Source organism: Nannospalax galili, unplaced genomic scaffold (assembly GCF_000622305.1).
Source record: "Nannospalax galili isolate Female #2095 unplaced genomic scaffold, S.galili_v1.0 scaffold186, whole genome shotgun sequence".
Lineage (NCBI taxonomy): Eukaryota > Metazoa > Chordata > Mammalia > Rodentia > Spalacidae > Nannospalax > Nannospalax galili.
The window spans coordinates 1,874,318-1,896,335 of record NW_008358774.1 but is presented as its reverse complement, the minus strand read 5'-3'; the positions used below and the strand labels follow the sequence as shown (position 1 = coordinate 1,896,335).

The 22,018-nt window shown below is 39.0% G+C and overlaps 1 protein-coding gene across 2 annotated transcripts in view; it reads left to right on the top strand.

The window, feature by feature from the left end:
* Positions 1-12,636, top strand: part of Heca (hdc homolog, cell cycle regulator) — a 50,360-nt gene extending 37,724 nt beyond the window's left edge. For both annotated transcript variants that reach the window (XM_008822024.3, XM_008822023.3), the window contains exons 3-4: positions 6,037-6,191; positions 9,201-12,636. In XM_008822024.3, coding sequence (XP_008820246.1) covers positions 6,037-6,191; positions 9,201-9,365 — 320 coding nt within the window. In that variant the 3' untranslated portion in view covers positions 9,366-12,636. The remainder of the gene's footprint in view (positions 1-6,036; positions 6,192-9,200) is intronic.
* The last annotated feature ends 9,382 nt before the right edge of the window (positions 12,637-22,018 follow it).

Sequence of the window (22,018 nt, the reverse complement as noted above, 5' to 3'; positions counted from 1 at the left end):
AAGTTAATTGTTTTGAGTGTTTTTGCCTAACTCTCTGGAGTCTGTTAGCCTTTGTTATAAGATGGAACACTCCAAAACTTAGTGACTTTAGGAGATTCAAAAATTTCTTGAAATTCTCTGGTAGAATTGGATAGGATGGCTTCTCACATACATCAGCAGGGACAGATTGGCCTTGGTCTCAGGTGCCTTGGCTGGAATAACTTATCTGTAATCCATGTGCTCTTTAATCTTCTAGTAGGTTAGTTTGGGATTTTTAAATTATGTTTTTAATTGAAACAATTGTACATAATGTATGGGGTATAGTGTAATGTTTTGGTACATATTTCTATTGTATGATGATCAGTTACCTCATGTATTTATCATCTGTGTGAAGAACACTGAAAATCCTATTTTTAATTAATTTTATTTTTTAATTATTTATTCATTTTTATGTGTATGTGTGTTATGCCTGCATGTTTGTAAGTGTGCCCGTGTCGTGCAGTGCTCATGGAGGACAGAAGAAATCCCCCTGGAACTGGAGGTATAGATGGCTGTTAGCTGCCATATGGGTGCTGGGATTTGAACCCAGGTCTTCTGTAAGAACAGCCAGTGCTCTTAACCACCAAGCCATCTCTCCAGCCCCTTTATTTATTTTTGAGACAGAGTCTCACTGTGTAGACCTGGCTGGCCTGGAACTTGCTCTTTCGACTAGGCTGGCCTTGAACTCCTAGTGTTCCACCTGATTTTTGCCTCCCAATTCCTGGTATTAAAGACATGCACTACCACACCTGGCTCTCAAAATCCTAGTTATTTTGAAAAACACAATATAATACTGTCTACTGTAGTTACTACTGTACAATAAAACACCAGAACTTCCTCCCACAACTCTAGTTGTCTGCTCATTAACCAGTACCACCCCCACACCTTTCCAGCCTAGGTAGCCACTGCTCTACTTTTGTGGGAGCAGCAGTATTGTAAATTTCACAGCTATGTGAGATCAGTGATACAGTCTTTCTGTGAAAGCCTGGCTTATTTCACTTAATATGATGTCATCCAGGTTTATCCATGTTATGACAATAGGATTAAATCCTTTTGTGGCTGGATGGTATTCCATTGTGTGTGTGTGTGTGTGTGTGTGTGTGTGTGTGCGTGCGCATATTTTCTTTATCCATTCATCTTTTGATGGGCACACAAAGGTTGATTCCATATCTTGGTTATTGCAAGTAATGCCACAGTGAATGTAGGAGTGCAAATATCTCTTTGACATACTGATTTCATCTCCTTTCTATATAACCCAGTAGTAGGATTTCTGAATCAAATGGTAGTTTTAATTTTAAGTTTCTTACAGCACATCAAATATTTTAGTATTACTGGGCAGTAATTTTTAATGTTTTCTTTTTTTTTTTTTTTTTTTTTTTTGTGATAGGGGTTTCCCTTTTTTTTATTTTTTTTTTTTTTTTTTTTTTTTTTTTTGAGACAGGGTCTTCCCTGGAATTAGACCAGACTGGTTCCAATCTCACAGGGATCCACTTGCCTCTGCCTCCCAAATGCTGGGATTAAAGGCCTGCACCATACGTGGCTAGTAACTTAATTTTTAAGAGAATTTAATACTATTTTCTATAATAGCTGTGAATAGCTGTGGTAATTTACATCCCATCAGTAGTGGGTGAGAGTTCAACTGAAGCTTGTTCACATGGATGAAACTGAAGGACATTTGGTAAATGAAATAAATCAGACACAGAAAAATACCACATGATCTCAGTTGTACAACCTAAGAAATAAGCTTATCAGATAGAAGTACAGAATAGGATGGTGCTTATCTAATATGGGAGAAGTGGGGGAGGCAGAATAGGTCAAGATTGGCCAATGGGCATAAATTAGATAGATTAGATGGGAGAGTTGTAGGCTCCTCACTATTCCATGGAGGATACAGTTTATGTTTTTGTTTCTTATTCTTTAATTGCTGATAATTTTGAGGGAAGTAGGTAAAAACATTTTTACTTCTCCATCTTAAAATTTGAATCATGGGGCTGGAGAGATGGCTCAACATTGTTCTTGCAGAAGACCTGGGTTTGAATCCTAGCACCCACATGGCAGCTAACAACTGTCTGTAACTCCAGTACCAGGGGATCTGAAAGTCTCTTTTCTCCTCCGCGGGCATTTCACGACACAGGTACACTTACCTATATGCAGGCAATATACGCATACACATAAAAATAATAAAATATTTTTAAAAAAACGTGAATCATAGGCCAGAGAAATGGCTCAGCAGTTAAGAGCACTGAGGGGTCTTGCAGAGACCCAGAACCCACATGGCAGCTAACAGCCATCTATCACTCTAGTTCCAAGGGATCTGCAGGCATTGCATGATATAGGTGCACTTACATACATGCAGGCAAAACACATTAAAAAAGTAAATAAAAATTAAAACTTGAATCATTCTTTATGAAGATGAATGAGGGTACTTCAGATACAGTATGTATGAAAAGATTGGGTCTTTTTTTTCTATTTATAGAGTACTTTCTCGTGTGTCCATTGTTAGTATTCATTAGTCAGATTAGAGAGTGCTAGGTGATTTTATACTGGCCATCAAGTTACAATCCCAGGATATAGGATGCTTTTTATAAAATGTAGCTACCTGTACTAAGCCTAAGGCTGTAAGTAATAGCAGCACATATGAAATTAGTAAATAGAGAGGTTGTACATGCTCTATGTAATGCAATTGCACATTTCCAAGAAGCTACCTGGATTTGGTTAGGAGGCAGTGTGAAGGAATGGTCGGTAAAAGAAAATCAACAAGGTTGGATCAGGAGATAGAAAACCAACTGATTGGAGATGTTCTAGAGCGAAAAACGAGTGGGAAAGGTGGAGTGCAGATTATGGGTTTCCCTTCACCCCATAATAGAAAACTTTTCCTGTTCTTATGAATATGAGTTGAGAGATTTTGAACATTTTAAAAAATTTTTTATTTTATGTTTTTGAGTGTTTTGCCTGCATGTGTGTAAGTGCACACCGCATGGCCAGAAGAGAGTGTTGGAGCCATCTCTCCATCCTCTGAACATATTATTTTAAAAGCACACTATAACATATCCCAAAAGTTGTTTGAAAGATATGGGACCTAGAAACAAAGTTAAAACGTGTTTGGCATGTCTGTATGCATGAAGATGAGAAACGGCTGTTTGGTGACAGTGGGAATGGAAAGGAAGGGTTCTCTGCAAGAGATTCCTGTAAAAGAAAAATCACAGATTTAGAGACACATTGACTGTAGGAATGAAGAGTCTTCGTTGGCTCAGTTTCATTCCAGAACAGATGATTGGTGCTGTCACAGGCAGGAGTAGACAAGGTTGGGGAAAGGATCTGATTTCAGAGGAAAGAAGGTGAGGTAATTTGTATATGTATTGGGCTGACTTTTATGTGGAGGTATCTGGCAAGCACTGTTAGAAATAAGCATTTGGGGTGAACATGGGGAGCTTATTTTTAGCAGTACTGGTTAAATATTGGCAGTTGAAGAGTTCTTAAATGAAGAGCAAAGAGAGGAGAAAGAGTCTATGATAGAGCCTAATACTAAATCTTAAAGTCTGGGAAAGAATGAAGAAAAAGGCAAAGATTAAATAGGCCTGGATTATGTGTATATTTGCACCCACATGAATCTGTAAATCTAGGGATAAAGGCTGTGTTCAGTGTACTGAGACTAATTGCTGATTTTAGAAACTGAAGGTCAAGGCAATTAATGAATCCTAGAGACGTCATCAGTGCTACAAGTGAGGCATTGGTCAGTGTTTTTACTGCTGTATCTCAGAGAAGCTGTATTTATAGCTACCATGTTTTTAAAGCATCTTCAATTCTAGTAGGAAGGCCACATTCCAGGCCACAGGATTCCACAGTTCGCAGTTAATTGTATGTTGCTGAAATGTTTGCTGTGCTCAATGGATTGTTACGCCCTGCCCTTTACTCCTCCTGGTCCTCCCCCAACTCTGCCTTCAGCCCCTGTTCCCAAATTCAGAAAATGTTTTTATTTGGCTTTAATAGTTGATTGATCTAATTAGGAGAGTCTTATTGGATGTCTTTATCTTTGTGAATCACCTGTGATTGCTTCCTAGGAATCTGCTTACAGAATCTTTTCTCTAGTTCAGAAGTTTAAAATTCTGTGTAGTTAGGATAGTGTGGGATAGTAACAGAAAACAAATCCAGAGACTCAGTCTGGACTCAGGCTTCTCCAGTGTTGCCTGCCTGTAGGTGAAGAGTCAAGACAAACATGACTTGATTCTGGTTTTGGCTACTTACTTCTTTGTAAACTTGGGTATGCTGCCTCAGACATTTTAAGCTTCTGTTCCTTTTGTTTGAAAAGGGAATAATAGTCATGACTCCTTTCTAGTGTTGCAGTAAGAGTTAAATGAAATGATCCATGGAGTGCATGCAGGAATGTTGCTTGTCTTCATCATCACAGTCTTTGTTACCTGCCTTCCCCATCTGCCCTTAACCCACTAGCAATATTGGTACAACACTGAATTTTGAGCCTTTCACTGAGTAGGACTGAGGGGGATGAAGTGCTCCAGTGTGGCTCCTGGTTGATCGAATTGACTTCTAGCCTTGCCCTCAGGCCCTCAGAGTGGGTATGGTCTGTGTGACTTTGTGAGACACCTCAGTGTCTTAGAACAGAGGTGATGGAAGCTCTTGGCACTCCTCCTGGTTTGGGCATAGACTCTCTTCCCTTCAAGGTTATAGTGTCTTTGGCTACTACTGTGCTGCATCCATCCACTCAGCACACACTTGAATGGAGTGTTTTCAGACTTTGTGCTGGACACTGTTAGCAAGAATGAGTGAGACATGGTTCCTGCCTCAAGGAGGAAGAGGATCATGTAAGCAAATACAATAAAAAGGTTCCTTCCAAGGATCACTGTGTGCCTTTGCAGTAGAAAAGGAAGAGGGTTGATTCTTGTCAGTGAATGGTGAAAAATCTTAGTCTGACTTTTGGCAGTGAGCAGCAGCATATTCAGAATAAGAAGCTACTTTAGAATGTTCTAGAGACATTTTAACAGTGGGGCTCCCTGTTCTCAGCAGTGTTGCTGTTACACATTGCCCAAGCAGATCCTGGACATGCTAGTCCTAATTATTTGAGCCCTTTCATATAACTGGGGTGACCTCTTTCCTTTATAGGGATTATGTCATTGACAAGCAATTAAGGGATGACATTGTGACTTTAAACAGCCAAGAAAATGGGATGTTGAACTTTTTTTAAATTAAAATTTTTTTTTTTGTCTTTGAGACAGGGTCTCCATGTAGCCCCAACTGGCCTGGAACTTACTATGTAGACCAGGCTGGTCTTGAACTCACAGAGATCCGCCCAAGTGCTGGGACTACAGGTGTGCGCCACCACGCCCGGCTAGGATTTTGAACTTTTAACATATCACCAGTAATATACAATTCTGGCTCCTAAATTAGCTGAGCAATTTTGGGAATGAGGACAGTTAACATAGTAATTGTGGCAGGGGTAAAATTCTGGACTGCCAATACCAATACAGGCATTTTGAGATGAAATTTGTTGTGGGTTACAGCTTATGACAAGACCAGACCAGCATTGTTTGTTTATTGTATGCCACACATTGACTCTGGTGATTACCAGCTGCATATATGGAGAGACTTTGTAAACTTGGCAGCACATTTTGGAAAAGTAAATTGAAGGGAGTCTATTTGAACTAACTTGTCCTGTTTAATAATCATTCACCATTACCCTAACAGTACAGCTTTAGAATATCTATTTTGCTTTTTTTTTTGGGTTGTTTTGAGACAGGGTCTCCCTGTAGCCCCAGCTGGCCTGGAACTTACTATGTAGACTAGGCTAGCCTTGAACTCACAGATATCTGCCTGCCTCTGCCTCTGCCTCTGCTGGGATTACAGGCATGTGCCACCACACACTGCCTTATCTATCTTGCTTTTTATATTATCCAGATAATAAAGTGTTTGCTTTTTGTTGGTGATGATATTCTTTTTATTGCCTTTGAAGATAAAGGTACTCTCCACAATAGCTGCCCTCAGCCTTGTGTCTTGTGTGCCCAGGGAGACTCATGCATCTGTATGCGGTGTGTGTGGACTGCCTGGAAGGGGTTCACAAGATCATCTGCATCAAGTGCAAGTCACGGTGGGATGGCAGCTGGCACCAGCTGGGCACCATGTACACCTACGACATCCTGGCTGCCTCTCCCTGTTGTCAGGTTGGTATCAACTGCAGTGGGTGGCATTGGGCTTCTGTTACCTAGTGAATGTAGAGTTTAAGGCTATATTGTGGTTACTGAGAGGGAGGTCTGAGGGCCTGGGGAAGGAGCTCTGAGGGTAAAGAAAAAATTCAGGTAGCTGAGTTGTTATATTGCAGTGGAATACTGCATAGTCAAAGGGCTATTATAGAATAGACTTCTGTATTTTCCATTTGTTAAGTAAAAAGTGTCATAAATTGCACCATACCTTGCTTCCATTTGCGAAGCTGAAAAGTGCTCTACTGACCTCTGCACCAGTCAGATGGCCTGGGGGTTGGGATGTGGTGAGCCATTTGTTTAGTTTTCTTTTTGCTGGCTTTTATTCTCTATTTTGTATGACTAACTCATACTAAATTTGTACCCCAAAGTTAATAATTTAAACAGAACAAGGACGTTTTACTTTCTATAATAGAAGAGATTTTCTTCTTGTTTCCTTTCTGTGAGATATTGGCAGATATATAGGAATTGACCGTCTCTCAAGGTATGTGAGGTCTACAAGAAAGAACTGTGATTTTCAAAGTGCTATCTTCTCTGTTCTGAGAACATCTGAAGTTTAGCATCATCAGGAAAAGAGGGAAATACTGACATGAAACCCGTTACATAAAATCATAGAAATTCAGAAGGTAAAAATCCTTAGAAATATCTTAGTTTATTGTTTCTAAGTACTTACAAGAAGAAAAGAACTTGTTTATATAATTCCTTGATGTTCTTGGGTAGCAGAGAAATTTTCTGTTGCTTTTCACTGTGTAAGCCTGTATTTGTTAACAAATAACCAATGTAACACTTTTAGTTACAACAGGATTTTGTATCTTTAGTATTGTAGTTTGATTTTATTAAAGAGAATGTTCTTACTAGTATCAGTTCTCTAGGAAGATGCCCTGTGTCTGTTGAGTTCAAAGGCTGGCAGAGGCAGTAGTTCAGCTCTCTTTTTGCCCATCTGTAATGTTTTCCAGAAGAGAAATCTGTTCATAAGAGACATAGACAGCCTCCTTTTTCAAACCTTTGGTTTCAGGTAGAGTTGACTAGTTTTCTGCCCTTGTGGTACACCGATCACATTTCCAGTTTTAGGTTTCACCTTGGAAGTGAGTTTACATCTTCTAGTTACTCGCCCCCATATTTTATGATTACTGCTGTGCCTTAGTGTCAGTTCTAAGATGAGAGAAACCAAAGGAAGTGACTCCTTTCCTTGCACATATAACAGAGTTATCTATTTTTTTAAAAACCGTGTTTGTTTGTTTGTGTGTTTGTTTGTTTGTTTGTTTGTTTGGTCTTTTTGAGACAGGGTCTCCCTGAAGCCCCAGCTGGCCTGGAATTCACTATGTAGACCAGGCTGGCCTTGAACTCAGAGATCCGCCTGCCTCTCCCTCCTGAGTGCTGGGATTATAGGTGTGCCCCACCACGCCCAGCACCATTAAAATTTACTTATTTTTATTTCATGTATATGAGTGTTTTGCCTGCATGTATGTAAGTGCTCTGTGCATACAATGCCTTTGGAGGCCAGAAGACGGTGTTAGATCCCTTGGAGCCGGAATTATGGATGGTTGTTAGCTGCTACTTGGTTTCTTTGCTAGAGAAGCCAGTGTTCTTAACTGCTGAGCCATCTCTCCACCTTGAATAGTTATCCTTTTAATGAAAGAAATAAGTGAACAAAAATTGGGGCCTGTTAAAACCCACAGAATGTTAGCATTGCAAAAGACTTTGCAGAGCCCACTCAGCCTCTTGATCTTCTGCTTCTAATGGGATGTCTAAAATTTTTTAATATTTCACCCAAGTCTATACTGACTGTGTCATAGTTGTAACAAAAACCTGTGATTCCTATTCTGGTGGTCTTTTACTACATATTGAAAGGCTGTGGGATTTCTCTACCTTCAGAAAGAAAACAGTGAATGGCATCCTGCCACACCAGCCCTTCTTACTGTATATTTATTCCCTAAGTCAAGTCCTGTATTTTCTGGCCCTCATATGAAATGGAAAACCTGTTGATTACTGTTTATTAGTTATTATTAATCAATTGAAAGTGTTCACTGTAAGGATACAGATGTTAGACACTACTAAAGCACCTAGGGCAGTCTTTCAGTAAATATGAGCCCCCACATACTCCGTAATTAGTTATCAGAAAGGAATAGCAGGTTAGAGAGAGTTTGCTCAAGCCTCTTAATGTTCAGAGGGAATAAAGTAATTAAAAGGGAGTTCATTTTAGGTTACAGAGAGGTAGCTTTTCTACTTTCTGTGTTCTTGGATATGGTATTTATCACTGCATGATTTTGTCATCTGAAATTCAGATTATACTCCCTCATGGGAACACTTTGAGGACAAATTTGTTAGCATATTTTTAGGAGAATCTAAATTGAGACTGTTCGATCTGTAATTTCTATTCACTTCAGTCCTGGATCTATTGCTAAAAGGCTCCAGAATCATACTGTTAGGGAGAGGCCCAGGCATGGATGAAGACAGTGCTCCTGAGTTCCAAGAGCCTTAGGATAAACACAGCACTTTTGCCAATTTTATTTGACTATTTTAGAGAAATTTTATTTTTACATTAAAGAAAGCACAGTATCATATGGCGTCAATGAAAATGTATATGAACTTTTCATAAACCCAAACTCTTCAAGGAAGTTTCTTCCATGTAGATTTGGGTGGTAGAAGCCAGTTTTAGTCACTTGCTTAAAATCTAGGACAGAGTGTAGTGGTTTGTTACTAGGGTAACTCTGATGGAAAGGTTTAGGCAGTACATTAGAATTTTCTTCCCATTGGTAGGTGCCTCATATTAAGGAAACTTGGGAGTCCATAATCTTTAGACAGATGATTGGGAATATCTGTATGTATCCTAGGCTGTGCATACTCTATTTCTGCTAATATTGGAGCTGCTTCACTGAATCTCGGTTAGTTTCCCAGTATTTTGGCTTGCATGCCTTTTGACAAGTGTTATAAAGCCAGTGGCATTGAGGCTCATGGTGTCTGTTTCCCCAGGCCCGTCTGAACTGCAAGCACTGTGGCAAGCCGGTGATTGACGTACGGATTGGAATGCAGTACTTCTCCGAGTACAGCAACGTCCAGCAGTGTCCACACTGTGGGAACCTGGACTACCATTTTGTGAAGCCATTCTCCTCCTTCAAAGTTCTTGAAGCTTATTGATGAAAGCTTTGCTTTAGTAATAGCTATTTTATTGATACTGTTACTTTATTACATATCTTTTATAGGGAAACATTCTGTGACATTAATTTCTTTTCTAATTTAAAGCAGAGTTTTACTTTGTATATTTGTGCCACTAAAATGAGGGCTTCTCCTTGCCCTGTCTTGATTCCCAAATGTCAGTCTGTGGTCAGGACTGGAGCCCAGATGGGAAATCATGTGGATTCAGGGAGGGTTTCACTCTGTTGCAGTTCTAAGATAGTGGAAAGGATAGGTGGACTTTAGGTGAGGAATTCTGTGGCTATAAACTTAAAGGTGTGGTAGGTATTGGGAGGAGGGAGCTCCCACTAAAATGTTAACTTTCTTGAGACCCACTTTTAGATTTTCTGTGGGCCTTGAGAAAAATAAGTGACAAGTGAATGTAAGTCTGAGCCTGGAGAGCCAATAGCATAGGCCATCTGGGCTCAGTGTTCTGCAGCACAGGTTGAGGTGCAATTTACTCCCACTGACAAATAAATGGTTTGAGAGTGGACATGGATGCTCTTTCTTTGCTATTGTAATTTAACAGTCAATTTTCATACTGTTAATAATATCCAAATTATAAGACACATGAAAGCTATTGATGCAAATGTTTTTAGGTAAGCTGCATATTAATAGTATGTGAAATGAATTTGGAAATGTTCACTGAATCAAGAGGGCAGAGAGGCATAACTGCTATATGAATTGTGTCTCTAGAGTTGGTCAAATAGCTCTGTGGAGAATCCATGCATACTATGATTTGGGCAAGGATCATTTATACAGATTGCACTTTTGGAAGTGCCACTTGGTCAGTCCTTCTCACAGGTAAATCTCACAGCTACAGAGCCTAACTGGTGAGCTTCAGAACCAGTCAGGCCACACTCACCTTCTCCATTACATCTTATTACTGCATTAACTCATGTGATACCGAGTTTCCAAAATCCAAGAGTTGACCTGAAGAGAGGAGGGAAAATTTGTTAGTGATCAAGAAGAGTTTTAATTTTTTTTCCAAGTATTTTGTTTTGGAAGCAGTAATACAGGCAGAAATTTGAAAAATAGATATCCTAAAGATCCCCATGATACCTTACTGTTGTTGAAATGATCACATAAAGAATTTGACTAGTCAGAGCATTATGTAGTTGAAAACCAGCCTGTGTTCACTAGAACTTGGACACTTCATTATGCTGATGACAGACCCTTGTAGAATTAGAGTATGATTTTTCATGGATGAATTTGATAATTTTAAGTATGATATAGATATGTACTAAAATAATACTAAAAATAATTTGAGGTTGATGTGAATATTTTATGTTACTTACTTGGTTTATGCCATTTTTTTCCCCTCAAGGTGGTTTTTCCTTTTATGGTCATCTAAGCATTATTGCAAATGAGTTTAAGTTCTACTATAAGAAATACTTGATTTTTTTTTTTAAACCAATGGCATTAAAGAACCAATGTACCAACTAATATTTTTCATCTTTCAGTTTAGATTATTATTAATTGATTTGCTGCTTCTGTTTGGTGTTTGATGATCTGAAAAATATTTCACAGCAGGAGAAAATACTCAAATTGCCTAGGAGAAAAATCATTATTGGTCAGACAGTGTTTAGTGCAACTACAACAGCTCTATAGGATAGAGCACTTGCAGGATTTTCTTTGATGCACAAAGCTGTAATTGTGAATTAGTTATTTCCCCATAAGTCTATTATGTACTGATGTTTACAATCCTTTCAGATTTCAGATATGCCTTGGCGTTTGGTTCCTATTTTTAAAATAATAAATATTTGTAATGCTGTTCTTTAACTCACCTATATTTTTCTAGTGAAACCTTTTTATTACATTGTTCTGAAGTCAAGCTGATCATTCCATGCAGTGAGTTCTTAGAAACCACTGTGGGATAGTAGGCCACATTCCATATTCTTAGATGATTTTCTACCCTTGAATATAAGCATGAAGAGGTTTCACTCTAATTGGGTGCTTCTCTATTCTTTGATGATAAGGTGCGGACTCTGTAGATGTATGCAGTCCTATAAGGGAAAAGAGAAGCACAGCACCATCTCTGTCTTTTGCCTTTGGGGCATTACGTTTTTGTCTAAAGGGGAAATTGGTCTGATTTAAGAATAAAATGCAATTGAGTATACAATACTATAAAAGTAAATTTTATTTTAGAAATCTGCTGACCTTAATGTTTTCTTTAAACTTGCCCAGAGCTCCTTGATTGGAATTGGAATATGTCAAGAAAGATTACTATTTTTGTTACAGTTAGGATACTAAAGGGTATCAGTTTCCAGGAGATCTAATTACTGTTTTTATTGATGAATACTATTCAATAACATGAAGCAGTTCTTAAGAGTGACTAATAATTTTAAAGTGATTTTATCTACTCTAACAATTTTTTAGTCATTTATTTTTAAAGAGTCCTGTACTTTGAGTGGGTAAAACTCCATGTGCTTCAGTTTTGAGAGAAGCCAGTTTCTGGTCGTTTTCTCTTCAGGGCATCTCAACTCTGCTTTCATCAGGCCACATGGGAAGCAGTTAATGCAGGGTTTCTGTCTTTGAAGGTAGACTTTATGCCATGAAATGGAATGATGGGTGACCTGTCTATTTTAAGGACAAAGGAGCTTCTCCAACAGCCTTTAAGTTTTGTAAAAGAAGTTCAGTTTTCTGAGTAAAAGGAATTTTCATTTGTTTTTGGAGAAAATTTATTCATGAAGAAAGAATATGTATTTAAATGTTAAAACTAACAGACTGATCTATTGGACTACCAAAATCAACCTGCTAAAATCTTCCATGTAGTCTTATAAGACCAGTGCTTCTGTGTGGTCTGCTCTGTGCCTGTTCTAACACCCATTTGCTTTTCTGTTTAGGTTCCTTGAAGCAGCTGTTGAGTTATTTTAGTGGGAGGTTGGGGAAGAGGTGAGGAAAAAGCACTTTTATGTAGTGTTTGGTTCCTATTACAGGTAGATACTGCCTGAACCAGTTCATCTCCATGTCCTGTTGATTTTATTATACTTACAGGTAATTGGAAGAAAATATAATGGATGGGCTCCATTAAAACCAGCTCAGAAATACGTTGTTGTTTGTAAAGATTTCTTGTCAAGATATCTTGGATTGCACTTTTGTTGAGGGAAGACAGTGTAAATAGTTGAAGAATGTTGATACATAAGTTGAAGCCTTTGGTTATGGAATCGTGTGGTGTTAGAGGGTTTCTGTTTGTGAAATGTGTGTATTAAAATAATAAAATTTTAGAAACAAATACTGTGCTTTAATGTATTAATAGATTTTTGCTGGGACTTTTGGGAAATGGGGTTGTTTGGTAAGTAAAGATAGTACAGAGGTAGGGATATTCTGAGGTTCAAAATAATATCCAGGAAACAATTCCAAAGTTACTACTGTAACTAATCAAAACTTCAAATTCAGGATCAGTGAAGTGGCTCAGGAGGTAAAGGCACTTGCCAACTTGATAACCTGAGTCCTATATCCAGAGCCCCCATGGAGTAAAGAGAGAACCAATTCTCAAAATCTATCCTCTGACCAGAATATGCATGTACTCACAAAAGATGGATAAATGTAAACAAACAAACCCCAAACAACTACAAATTCTTTGCAGCTTGTGAATTCATCTCACAAACTTCCTTTGCAACAAAATTAAGTCATCTATATAGCAAATTTATCTTCACTTTGTTCCATATGGATAATTCAGAATTAGTGCTCTGGTTATAGAGAATTCTGTTGTGTAGAGAGTTAAAGAAAAATAAAAATGGAGGCCATGGTTTTGATATACCCCCTGGCCAATCACCCATAGACATGTAGTCAAAACTAAGTCATCTCTGTTTACCCCAAATACTAGCTGTAATCACAAAACAAGCTTTATGCCCTTGTCAGCGTGATTCAGTGAAATTAAACCAGCTACAGACAAACTCATCTTGCTCCATGTTAGAAAGAATGTTAATATATAACAGCCAGTTATATAAGAAAATCCTTATGCTTTGTAAAGGCTGCTGTGAGCAGTCTCCTTACACTTCCCCTTTGAGGCCTCCTGGACTTTGGACATTGTGATGTAACTTATGTGTGCAAAGTTCCTACAATGTTAAGGAAAGCACAATTCCTACTATAGTGGGGGGCCGGGGTCACCCAGTGATCAGAATGGAGTTTATTGGAGCACTAATTTGGTCTTAGTGGTCTCCAGTTTAAAACCTTGCTTATTGTTTTGACTTAAGTTTGGCAAATTATATAAGTAATTAGATTGCTAATTATATGGGTGGTTTAGTAAAGAGTTAAATTTTGGAAAAAGCTAGTCTTGTGCGTTCTTTTCTTGTTCTCTCAGCTCTCCATGCTGGGGGAGGTGATTGGCTAATGAGTATAAAATAGCCTTGAAGACGATAAATGCTATAGAGAGGTAGTGTTTGAAGTCATGTATTTGAGTGTATACCTTTCTAATGGAAATCTAGAATTGTACAGGCTTGAGCTGGCATTGCTAAGCCATGGGAATGACAAAAATAAAGGACTTTGTTTCATTGGAGCTCAGAGGAAAACTGGTCACACTAACCACTGTTCAGAGGGAATTGAGTGCCATTGCCTCATTTCTTTCTTTTTCTTCATATTTTACTTATCTTTATTGCTTTGTTAAATTTGACTCAAGAATTTCATACAGTGTTTTATTCTGACCCCCCTCCCCCATCTCTGCCCTTACCTTTCCATCCTCCACCCCAACTTCATGACCTCTGTTAGCATATGAAAAACCCCATCCATCTTATGCAACACATCTGAACTGAGTGCCAAAGGAGTATCTCATTAGAATGCCAGTGATCTATGGTTCTTGTGCACAGATGGGCCAGAGTAAGGGCTCATTACCTTTCCTTCGTATGTGGTTTGAGGTCTAAATATACCCAGGTTTTTGGAATGGGGCTTTCACATTTGTTGTTTTCTCTTACACACTGCTTAGATTTGTCAAGTAGGAATTTTTGTTTTCATCAGCAATCAGAAACACTTAGGATTGATTCATCATCTAAGTTCATTATCTGCAGCCTGAGTACATGCAGGTTACACTTTGTTTCAGGGCCTCACCCGGCGCACTCAACTCACTGGTTAGGCTGAGGACCATTGTGGTCCAACCTGTTCTCCAACAGGTCGAGTCCCCAAAGGGATTTACTCTGTATAAAAGCAGAAGCCAGGTCCTCACAGCAGACAGCAGTTAGCTCACAGGCCTCCAATCTAAGATTCTCTGTGTGGCAGTTGGGATGTTGCACAGCTTCATGTGAGAGCTTTACACCAGTGTCCTTCAGCTTATTTTCTGTAATCTGTAGATGTCTCAGGTTCCTATTGCTTTTACAGACTGCAGCCAGGTCTTAAGAGCCAGTGGATGATGCTGCTGGCCGGGCAACCATTAGTATGCTGTGAGGTGGCCCTTGCAGGCCCAGCATCTGGCAAGACAGGTATACTGGGGTGCAGCACAGTGGGATGGTTGCAAGCCCCTCCTGGTTTCCCGTCTCCTAGCCCCACTGCCCAAGCCCAGCGACCAGGGTGGCCTGTGTCCTGGTGCTCTAGGTTCCATCCTGCACATGGGTGGCTCCCAGATTTTTTTCTTACTTGCCCAGTCCTGAGTTCAGAGGTTTTTAGATCAATATAGAAGCACCTATGGTCAGGGAAACATTGATTTTGCACGATAAGGTTCCTTACATGATCCAGTACAGGCACTGAGTCTCTTGGGAGCCAGTATGCCCAGAGCACTGAGTCTCTAACTCGAGATTTTATTCACAGGGATGGATGCTCCGTGCTGGTATTAAGGAATAAATGCTATGCAGATCAAAGGACGTTTCTCTGCAGGAGCTCAGAAAAAATTAGTAACAATTTTTTCCTGTGACCTCTTGTAAGGTACAGAGCAAATGTTCATATAACAGTGTAAATAAGGCATAGTTTTAAATCTAGTCATAAAAATAAGGGATGCTGCACTTTAGAACCTGCTTCTTCATACATGCCTATCTGGCTCTGCCATCGTAGGCAGTCTTGGCTACTGGTGACTTTGCATGTAGTCAAGCATACTTTCTGCAAAGTTCAAACAGGGAAGTTGTCTCCATCTGGGCACTAGATGAATGACATATTTGTTATAATGGAAGAAAGTGTCAATTACAGGCATGTATACTCAGCATATATGTAAATAGAAAGGTACTGGTGTAATTTGTACAAAATATGGGTGAGGTGGATATAATATAAAAACAGAAGTGTGCAGATGCTCTGTGGAGCACCGAGTCTCCGGAAGTGAGTGAGGAACCTCATGGACCTGTAACTTACGGTACATTTACATGTACCAGTGGATAGGCACTTTTCAGTTGAGAGGTAAGTTGGGTTTTGTTAAGGAAGTAGATTGAAAAGATTAACAGCCCATGCACTGGTGCTAAAATATACAATTCTGAGAGGCCTACCCAGGCTTTGCGTAAGGATGATGAGCCCTGTTTTGGTTTGTTTGTGTTTCTATAACTGAAGGTCTTGACTGGGTAATTTGTAGTGTTGACGCAAAAGCATAACTCACCTCAAAGAGGTAAGAGTTTATTCTGGATCCAGATATGAGTGACCATGGCCTGGGAACACAGATTCAGATTACCCCAAATTCCATGTTCCAGGGTAGTAATGGTTATGTTTTTATGGTAACAGAACAAAGAAAAGTCATAAATCAAGACACTTTTCAAATATATTGGTGGATACAGTCAGTGGGCAGGTCACAGCAAAGTGTGTGTGGGTTTCTACTGTAGATCTCAGATGCTATCTGATGACATTCTTAGCTTTTTGATTGGTGAGACCTGGTGGTCTGCTAAGTGAATATATTTTTTTAGTCACAAGAACGTTAATTCAGAAACAGGTAGGCAAAGTGTGGCTATTTATGGCATTAAAGATGTCCCCAGATGGTTTGTGAATAGGCTCTGGATCTGCAACATTCCAGACTCTCCACAGTCTCTGGATTGCTAATCAGTTGATCAGTCTTTCAGGAAATTCAGTCCAAGATGCAGGAGTTCTTTCTGGGAACTTTCTTTCATAGTAGACGAGGAATTTCACGAATTTGAAGGCATCTGAGATCAAGATACTGTTACTTGATGAGGGCCTTCTTGCTGTGTTGCATCCTCATATAGCAAAGTGCAGAAGAATGTAAACCTGCTCTGGAATGTCAATCCCTTATGTCTTTGCAGTAGGACCACTTCTCCCCTTAAGTCCCACCTTCTAGCAGTGTAGCACTGAGGAGAAGCTTCCAACAGGATAATTGGGGAGATGCATTCAGATGCAGTAGCTACATTTGCAAACATCCTCTTTTTAGAAAAAAAGCAGTGATACTTTCTAAAGGGAAAAAGATGCTTGGACTAATTGTCTTTTACTTAACTTGCATTAATTTGTTGACCTCTCTTCCCATTTGTTAAGATAGTTTATTGCTTGAGAACACTCTAAATATGACATTTTAACATTCTACACAAAATTTTATCATTTTATTCACTTTGAGATAGCTGAGATATTTTTAGTTTCATGTCAAGCGGTAGGGTTTGATTCCATTGATATATCCAATTTGGACAGGGTTTTGCCTTTTGATTAACTTTTCAAACAGTTTTTATAGAAAAGTTTCAGTTTCTTGTGATCTTTTTTAAAATGTTGGTATTCCAGTTTGAGGGTTACTGTGTTTGAATGTCACACAGCCTTAGGAGAAAAAAACGGCTGGTTGCACTTTTCTCTTAGTTAACATTTCTCATGCTTTAGGGGCTGTATTAGTAACTTTTCTGTTGCTGTGATAAAACACCATGACAAAAATCAACTTAAGAAAGAAACTCGCATCCAGTCCTAGTGCTCTAGTCTTTAATGGTGGGGAAAGCCTGGCATGGCAGGAAGAGCAGGAAGCTGGTGTGTTACATTTTATCCTCACTCAGGAAGCAGAGAGAGCCAACAGAAGTGGGGTGAGGCTATAAACTCTCAAAGCCTGCCTCCAATAAGGCTGCACCTCCAAAAGTTTGTATATCCACACAGTGGTGGTGATTGTGGACCAAGTGTTCAAATGCATCCATGAAAGACATTTCTCTTTCAAACCACCACAAACGCTCTCTTACCTTAGGTAATTATCGATAGTGCAAGTAACTGCAAAAACGTGGGTTGCCAATCAGTATTACACATTTCCTTCATCACATTACCTAGTCCCATTGTTTTGAAGCTCTGATACAGCAGGTCGAGGGAAGTAAGGGCAGATGAAGCTTAGAGACGAGTGTTTCTTTGCCTCAAAACCCCATGGTTCTAAAGAGTGCTTTGAGAAGAGTTGGGGGGATGACTGAATATTTCAGAGAGCTTAATGGAGATCGTAAAGTTACCATAAGCCAGCACAGAATGTGTGAAAGGTCATTTTACTTTTCAAGGATTATAGCAACTATGGCTGTCTCAAACTGCTCAGAAACACTGCCATCGTGTGTGTCTTTGATGGGTAATATATGAGAACATAAATTATTACATATTAATCACTTGGTTTTATAGGCATCCCCTTTCAAAATAGGAAAGTGGTATGTTGAATGGGAAGATGATTTTTAGTGATGGCAGAGTTGAAAATGCCATTAAAATGACCCCTGTTATTTCTAGTTTTTCTTTCACATATTGTGATACTTTGACCATATTCTTCAGCCTTTAGTTTTGTGTCAGCTTCCTTCCTTCCTCCCTCCCTCCCTCCCCCTCTCTCTCTTTCTTTCTTTCTTTTCCTCTCGACAGGGTCTCCTGTAGCTCCAGTAGGCCTGGAACTCTCTGTAAACCAGGCTGGCCTTGATCTCACAGAGTTCTGCCTGCTTCTGCCTCTTGCTCCTTAGTGCTGGGATTAAAGGTGTGCACCACCATGCCTGGTGTTGTATCAAGTTTTTTAATCATCAGGATACAATAAAAGCTCACAAACCCAGATGTGAGTTGGTCAGAAAGTTTTAAGAAATTAGTTAAAGCAGTTGCATACAATCTGCACAAAATCAAATTAATCAATGGAAGAACAGAGTTCAGAAATAGACCCACACATACACTCATGGTCAATGGTTTTTGACAAAATTACAAAGGGAATTCAGTGTGTAAAGGATAATGCAACAAATGGAGCTGAAACTATTTGATATTTGTATATCAAGAGATTTAAAAAAAAAAAACCTGGATCCATACACCATGCTAAAAATAAAAAATAATGAGAATATATCATAGACAAATACAGATGTAAAATTCAAAACCAGATGAACTGGATTTTATTAAAATTAAGAATTTCCACAAAAAGACTGATGATAGAATGAAGAAAAACTATACTGAAAGAGGATTTGGTCTAGACTAGCAAAAGACTACCAAAATGATGGGAAAAAATAGTTTGTAAAATTTCTAAAAAAGCAATAACAAACATGATATTTTGAACATAAGTCATCAGAGTAACTTAAAAACATAACGAAGCTGAGCGTGGTGGCGCACGCCTCGCCTTTAATCCCAGCACTCGGGAGGCAGAGGCAGGTGGATCTCTCTGAGTTCAAGGTCAGCCTGGTCTACATAGTTCCAGGACAGCTGGAGCTACAGGAAGACCCTGTCTCAAAAAGACCAAAAAACATAATGAAATATACTCCTTTCAGTCTCTAAAAGGCTAAGAGTATCAAGTGTTGGTAAAGATGTAGAGTAACTGGAACTCTAGTGCACTGCCAACAGGGAACAATTTTACAGCTAGTTCAGTGGTTACACATTGGCCTATCTTATGTTCTAGCCATTCTATTCATGCTTTAGTAAAAAATGAAAGTTCCTAGTAGCTTTATTTGTAACAATCCCAAGGACAAACCACCCGTGTCCAGCTGTAGAACAACGAGCGAAGGTGCAATCCATAATGGAATGCCAAGCCTTAAAAAGGAACAGCATGAATGAATCTAAAAATAATTAGAATGAAAAACGCCCTAAGGAAGTAAAAGCATATACATGATTTCATTTGTGTAAAGCTCTCAGAAATGCAAGCAAATCTACTGACAGGTGAGTTGCCTGGAGACTGAATATTAATGGAGAGAGAAAATGATTACAAAGGAACATGAAGTGGGGTTGACTGGCGTGTCTGTAGACTTCATTGTGGTGATTCATAAACATAGACATCTGTCAAAACTTATGAAATGGTACATTTTCAATGTTTATGTCAGTTATACCTCCACAGAGTAGAAAAATGCCCTGTCCTAGACATTATCATAAACATTTGAATTTAAATCAGTAGTATGTGTTGATTTGACAGGTTTAGTCTCTTTTTTTTTTGTGCAATCCCTCTACTTGTAGAACCATACTGCCTTTCTTGCAAAGATCTTCATTTTAAAAATGATACATTTTAAAAATACTTTTTACATTTATGTGTGTTTATATGTGTGTGTGCACATGTCCTGTGGCATGTACATGGAGGTTATATGATTGTGGGTTCTGGGATCAAATGAGTCATTAGACTTGGCAGCAGGTGCCTTCCCCATCTTGTTGGCCCTTATGTATTTTTTAAAAGAGTATTTTCTTCTTGGTTTTGATTTATATGAAATAGCCTGAAAGCATGAGAAATAGTATATATAATAGAATATCTCTAGACTCATAAGATTTCTATTCCCAAATCTGTTTTCTCTCCCGTGTTTAAGTCAGTATTTTTAGTGATTTTTCTTTACCTGCTCAAAGCATCCTACTGAGTTATTGAGAGTATTTCATTGTTTTATGTATTTTTATTAAATCATAAATGATAAGCATAACTGGCAAGAACAAGTTTGGGACCAAACATGGCTAATTTAGTAAGCACACAACTAGAGGAGACCATATATGCAAATTGGGTGTGAGGAAGAGGAAGCCACCAGTTAGCATTCCTTTTGCCAAGGTAGTTTTATTAAAACTTTGAATCAGTTAATTTGCTGACTTGATCAGTAGAAAGAAATTCTGCTTAAACTCTCTAATCCTCACTTTCCTCATCTGTGAATATTGATTCCCTAGGTGGAGATGGGGCATTTTCAAGGGTTAAACAGACAGTGGCTCATTGTTGCATTTTTGGTGCCTAGGACTAAAGGGGTGACCTCTAGAAGGAAGCTTCCCGATGGGAAGGCACTTTCCAGCGGGCTCTGGAAAACATGAAGACTTCTTTAACAGTAGTGGAGGAATTTCAGACCCTCTGGCAGCTCATTAAGGAGCTGATTTTATGTTCAGTCTTTTCCAAAATCAGTGGGTAAATGGATAAAGTTAAAACTGGACTTCTCAGCAAGAAAAGAAGTGGGTCAAGAAGTTTGTGGGCATCAAGGGAAGTTTGTGGGCATCAAGGGAAGATGACATCATTTCTTCAAGATGGGATAGACAATCCTATTAGTATTTCTCTGTTTGGATTATCTTCAAACTATGACTGTTCTTATGTCTAGAGTATAGCTGAGTGATACAGTATTTACCTAGCATGTGGAAGGCCCTAGGTTCCAGCCTCAGCATTGTAAAAACAAAACCCAAGACTAATCATCAAAAAACGTAGTTCTTGAATTGGAAAACAATCATTTCTTTTCCTAGGTGTGAAAACAAACAGTTGCCTGTCAGTTGAGTTACTAGTGATTTTTCATCTGAGGTATGGTTATGAAGGATGGCCTTTATACTTAGGACAGCATAGTAAAAGCCGTTTACCAATGATAATGCTTGGGATTTGATGGAAGCAATTATGGTTACTGTGTGGCCAAGATAGTACCCATTAGCTCTGATGCTTGCCTCTATTTATCCAGTATGTCTTGAGTGGTGCATTGATCTAAATGTTTGTGCCTTTCCCAAATTCATAAGTTGAACTCCCAACCCCCAAGGTCATGAGAGAAGGCCTCTTAGGAGGTGATTAGATCATGAGGGCAAAATCCTCATGAATGGAATTAGTGCCCTTTTAAAAGAGGTTCAAGGGAGTTTGGCCCCCCTTTTACCATGTGAGGAAACAGGTAAGCAGGCTCCATATTTGACAGTGCCCTCACTAGACATAAAATTTGCTTTGCCTTGGATTTCCCAGCTTCTAGAACTATGAGTAATTTCTGTTGCTTGTAAGCTACCTGTTATAAGGCATTTTGTTATAGTAGCTTAAATGGACTAAGATAAGAAGTCTGGGTATTAAGGCATACCTGGTGAAATGCTGCTGTAAGTTTTCTAACCCTTGATAGGAATCTGAATTTTCTTAGCTAATCAGGACCAATGTGATGTCAGCAGCACTGCTGGTATCAGAGCCAAGGATACAAATAAATTGTGGCTTTTACACACTCAGACAAATTATTTAACCTTTTGGATCACGTTTTCTGTTGTGAAATTGCAAATATCGACTTTCTAGTACTCTTAGTATTTGATTTAATGAATATACAGGCTGTTATGGAACTCTTCCTCCAAGTTGAAATACTCCCTCCTGGGGGCAGGAAGAAGACTCACAAGACTCAAGAAGTAAACAGAACTTACAAGGTTCAGGAAACTCCTGAAACTTAGAGGAATGAAAAGCCCCCTCCCTCCTCAGGGTTGTAAAAGTAGTGAACAGTTGCTAAGGGGAAGAGGCTCTGACCAGCTGAGCTATCTGCAAGTTGTTGAGGGAACTCTAAAGGATTCAGCTCCATGGATTCAACTTTTGTGGGTCATCCCCATGCTAGAGTGGGCTTCCTAGGAATGTCTTTGAATCA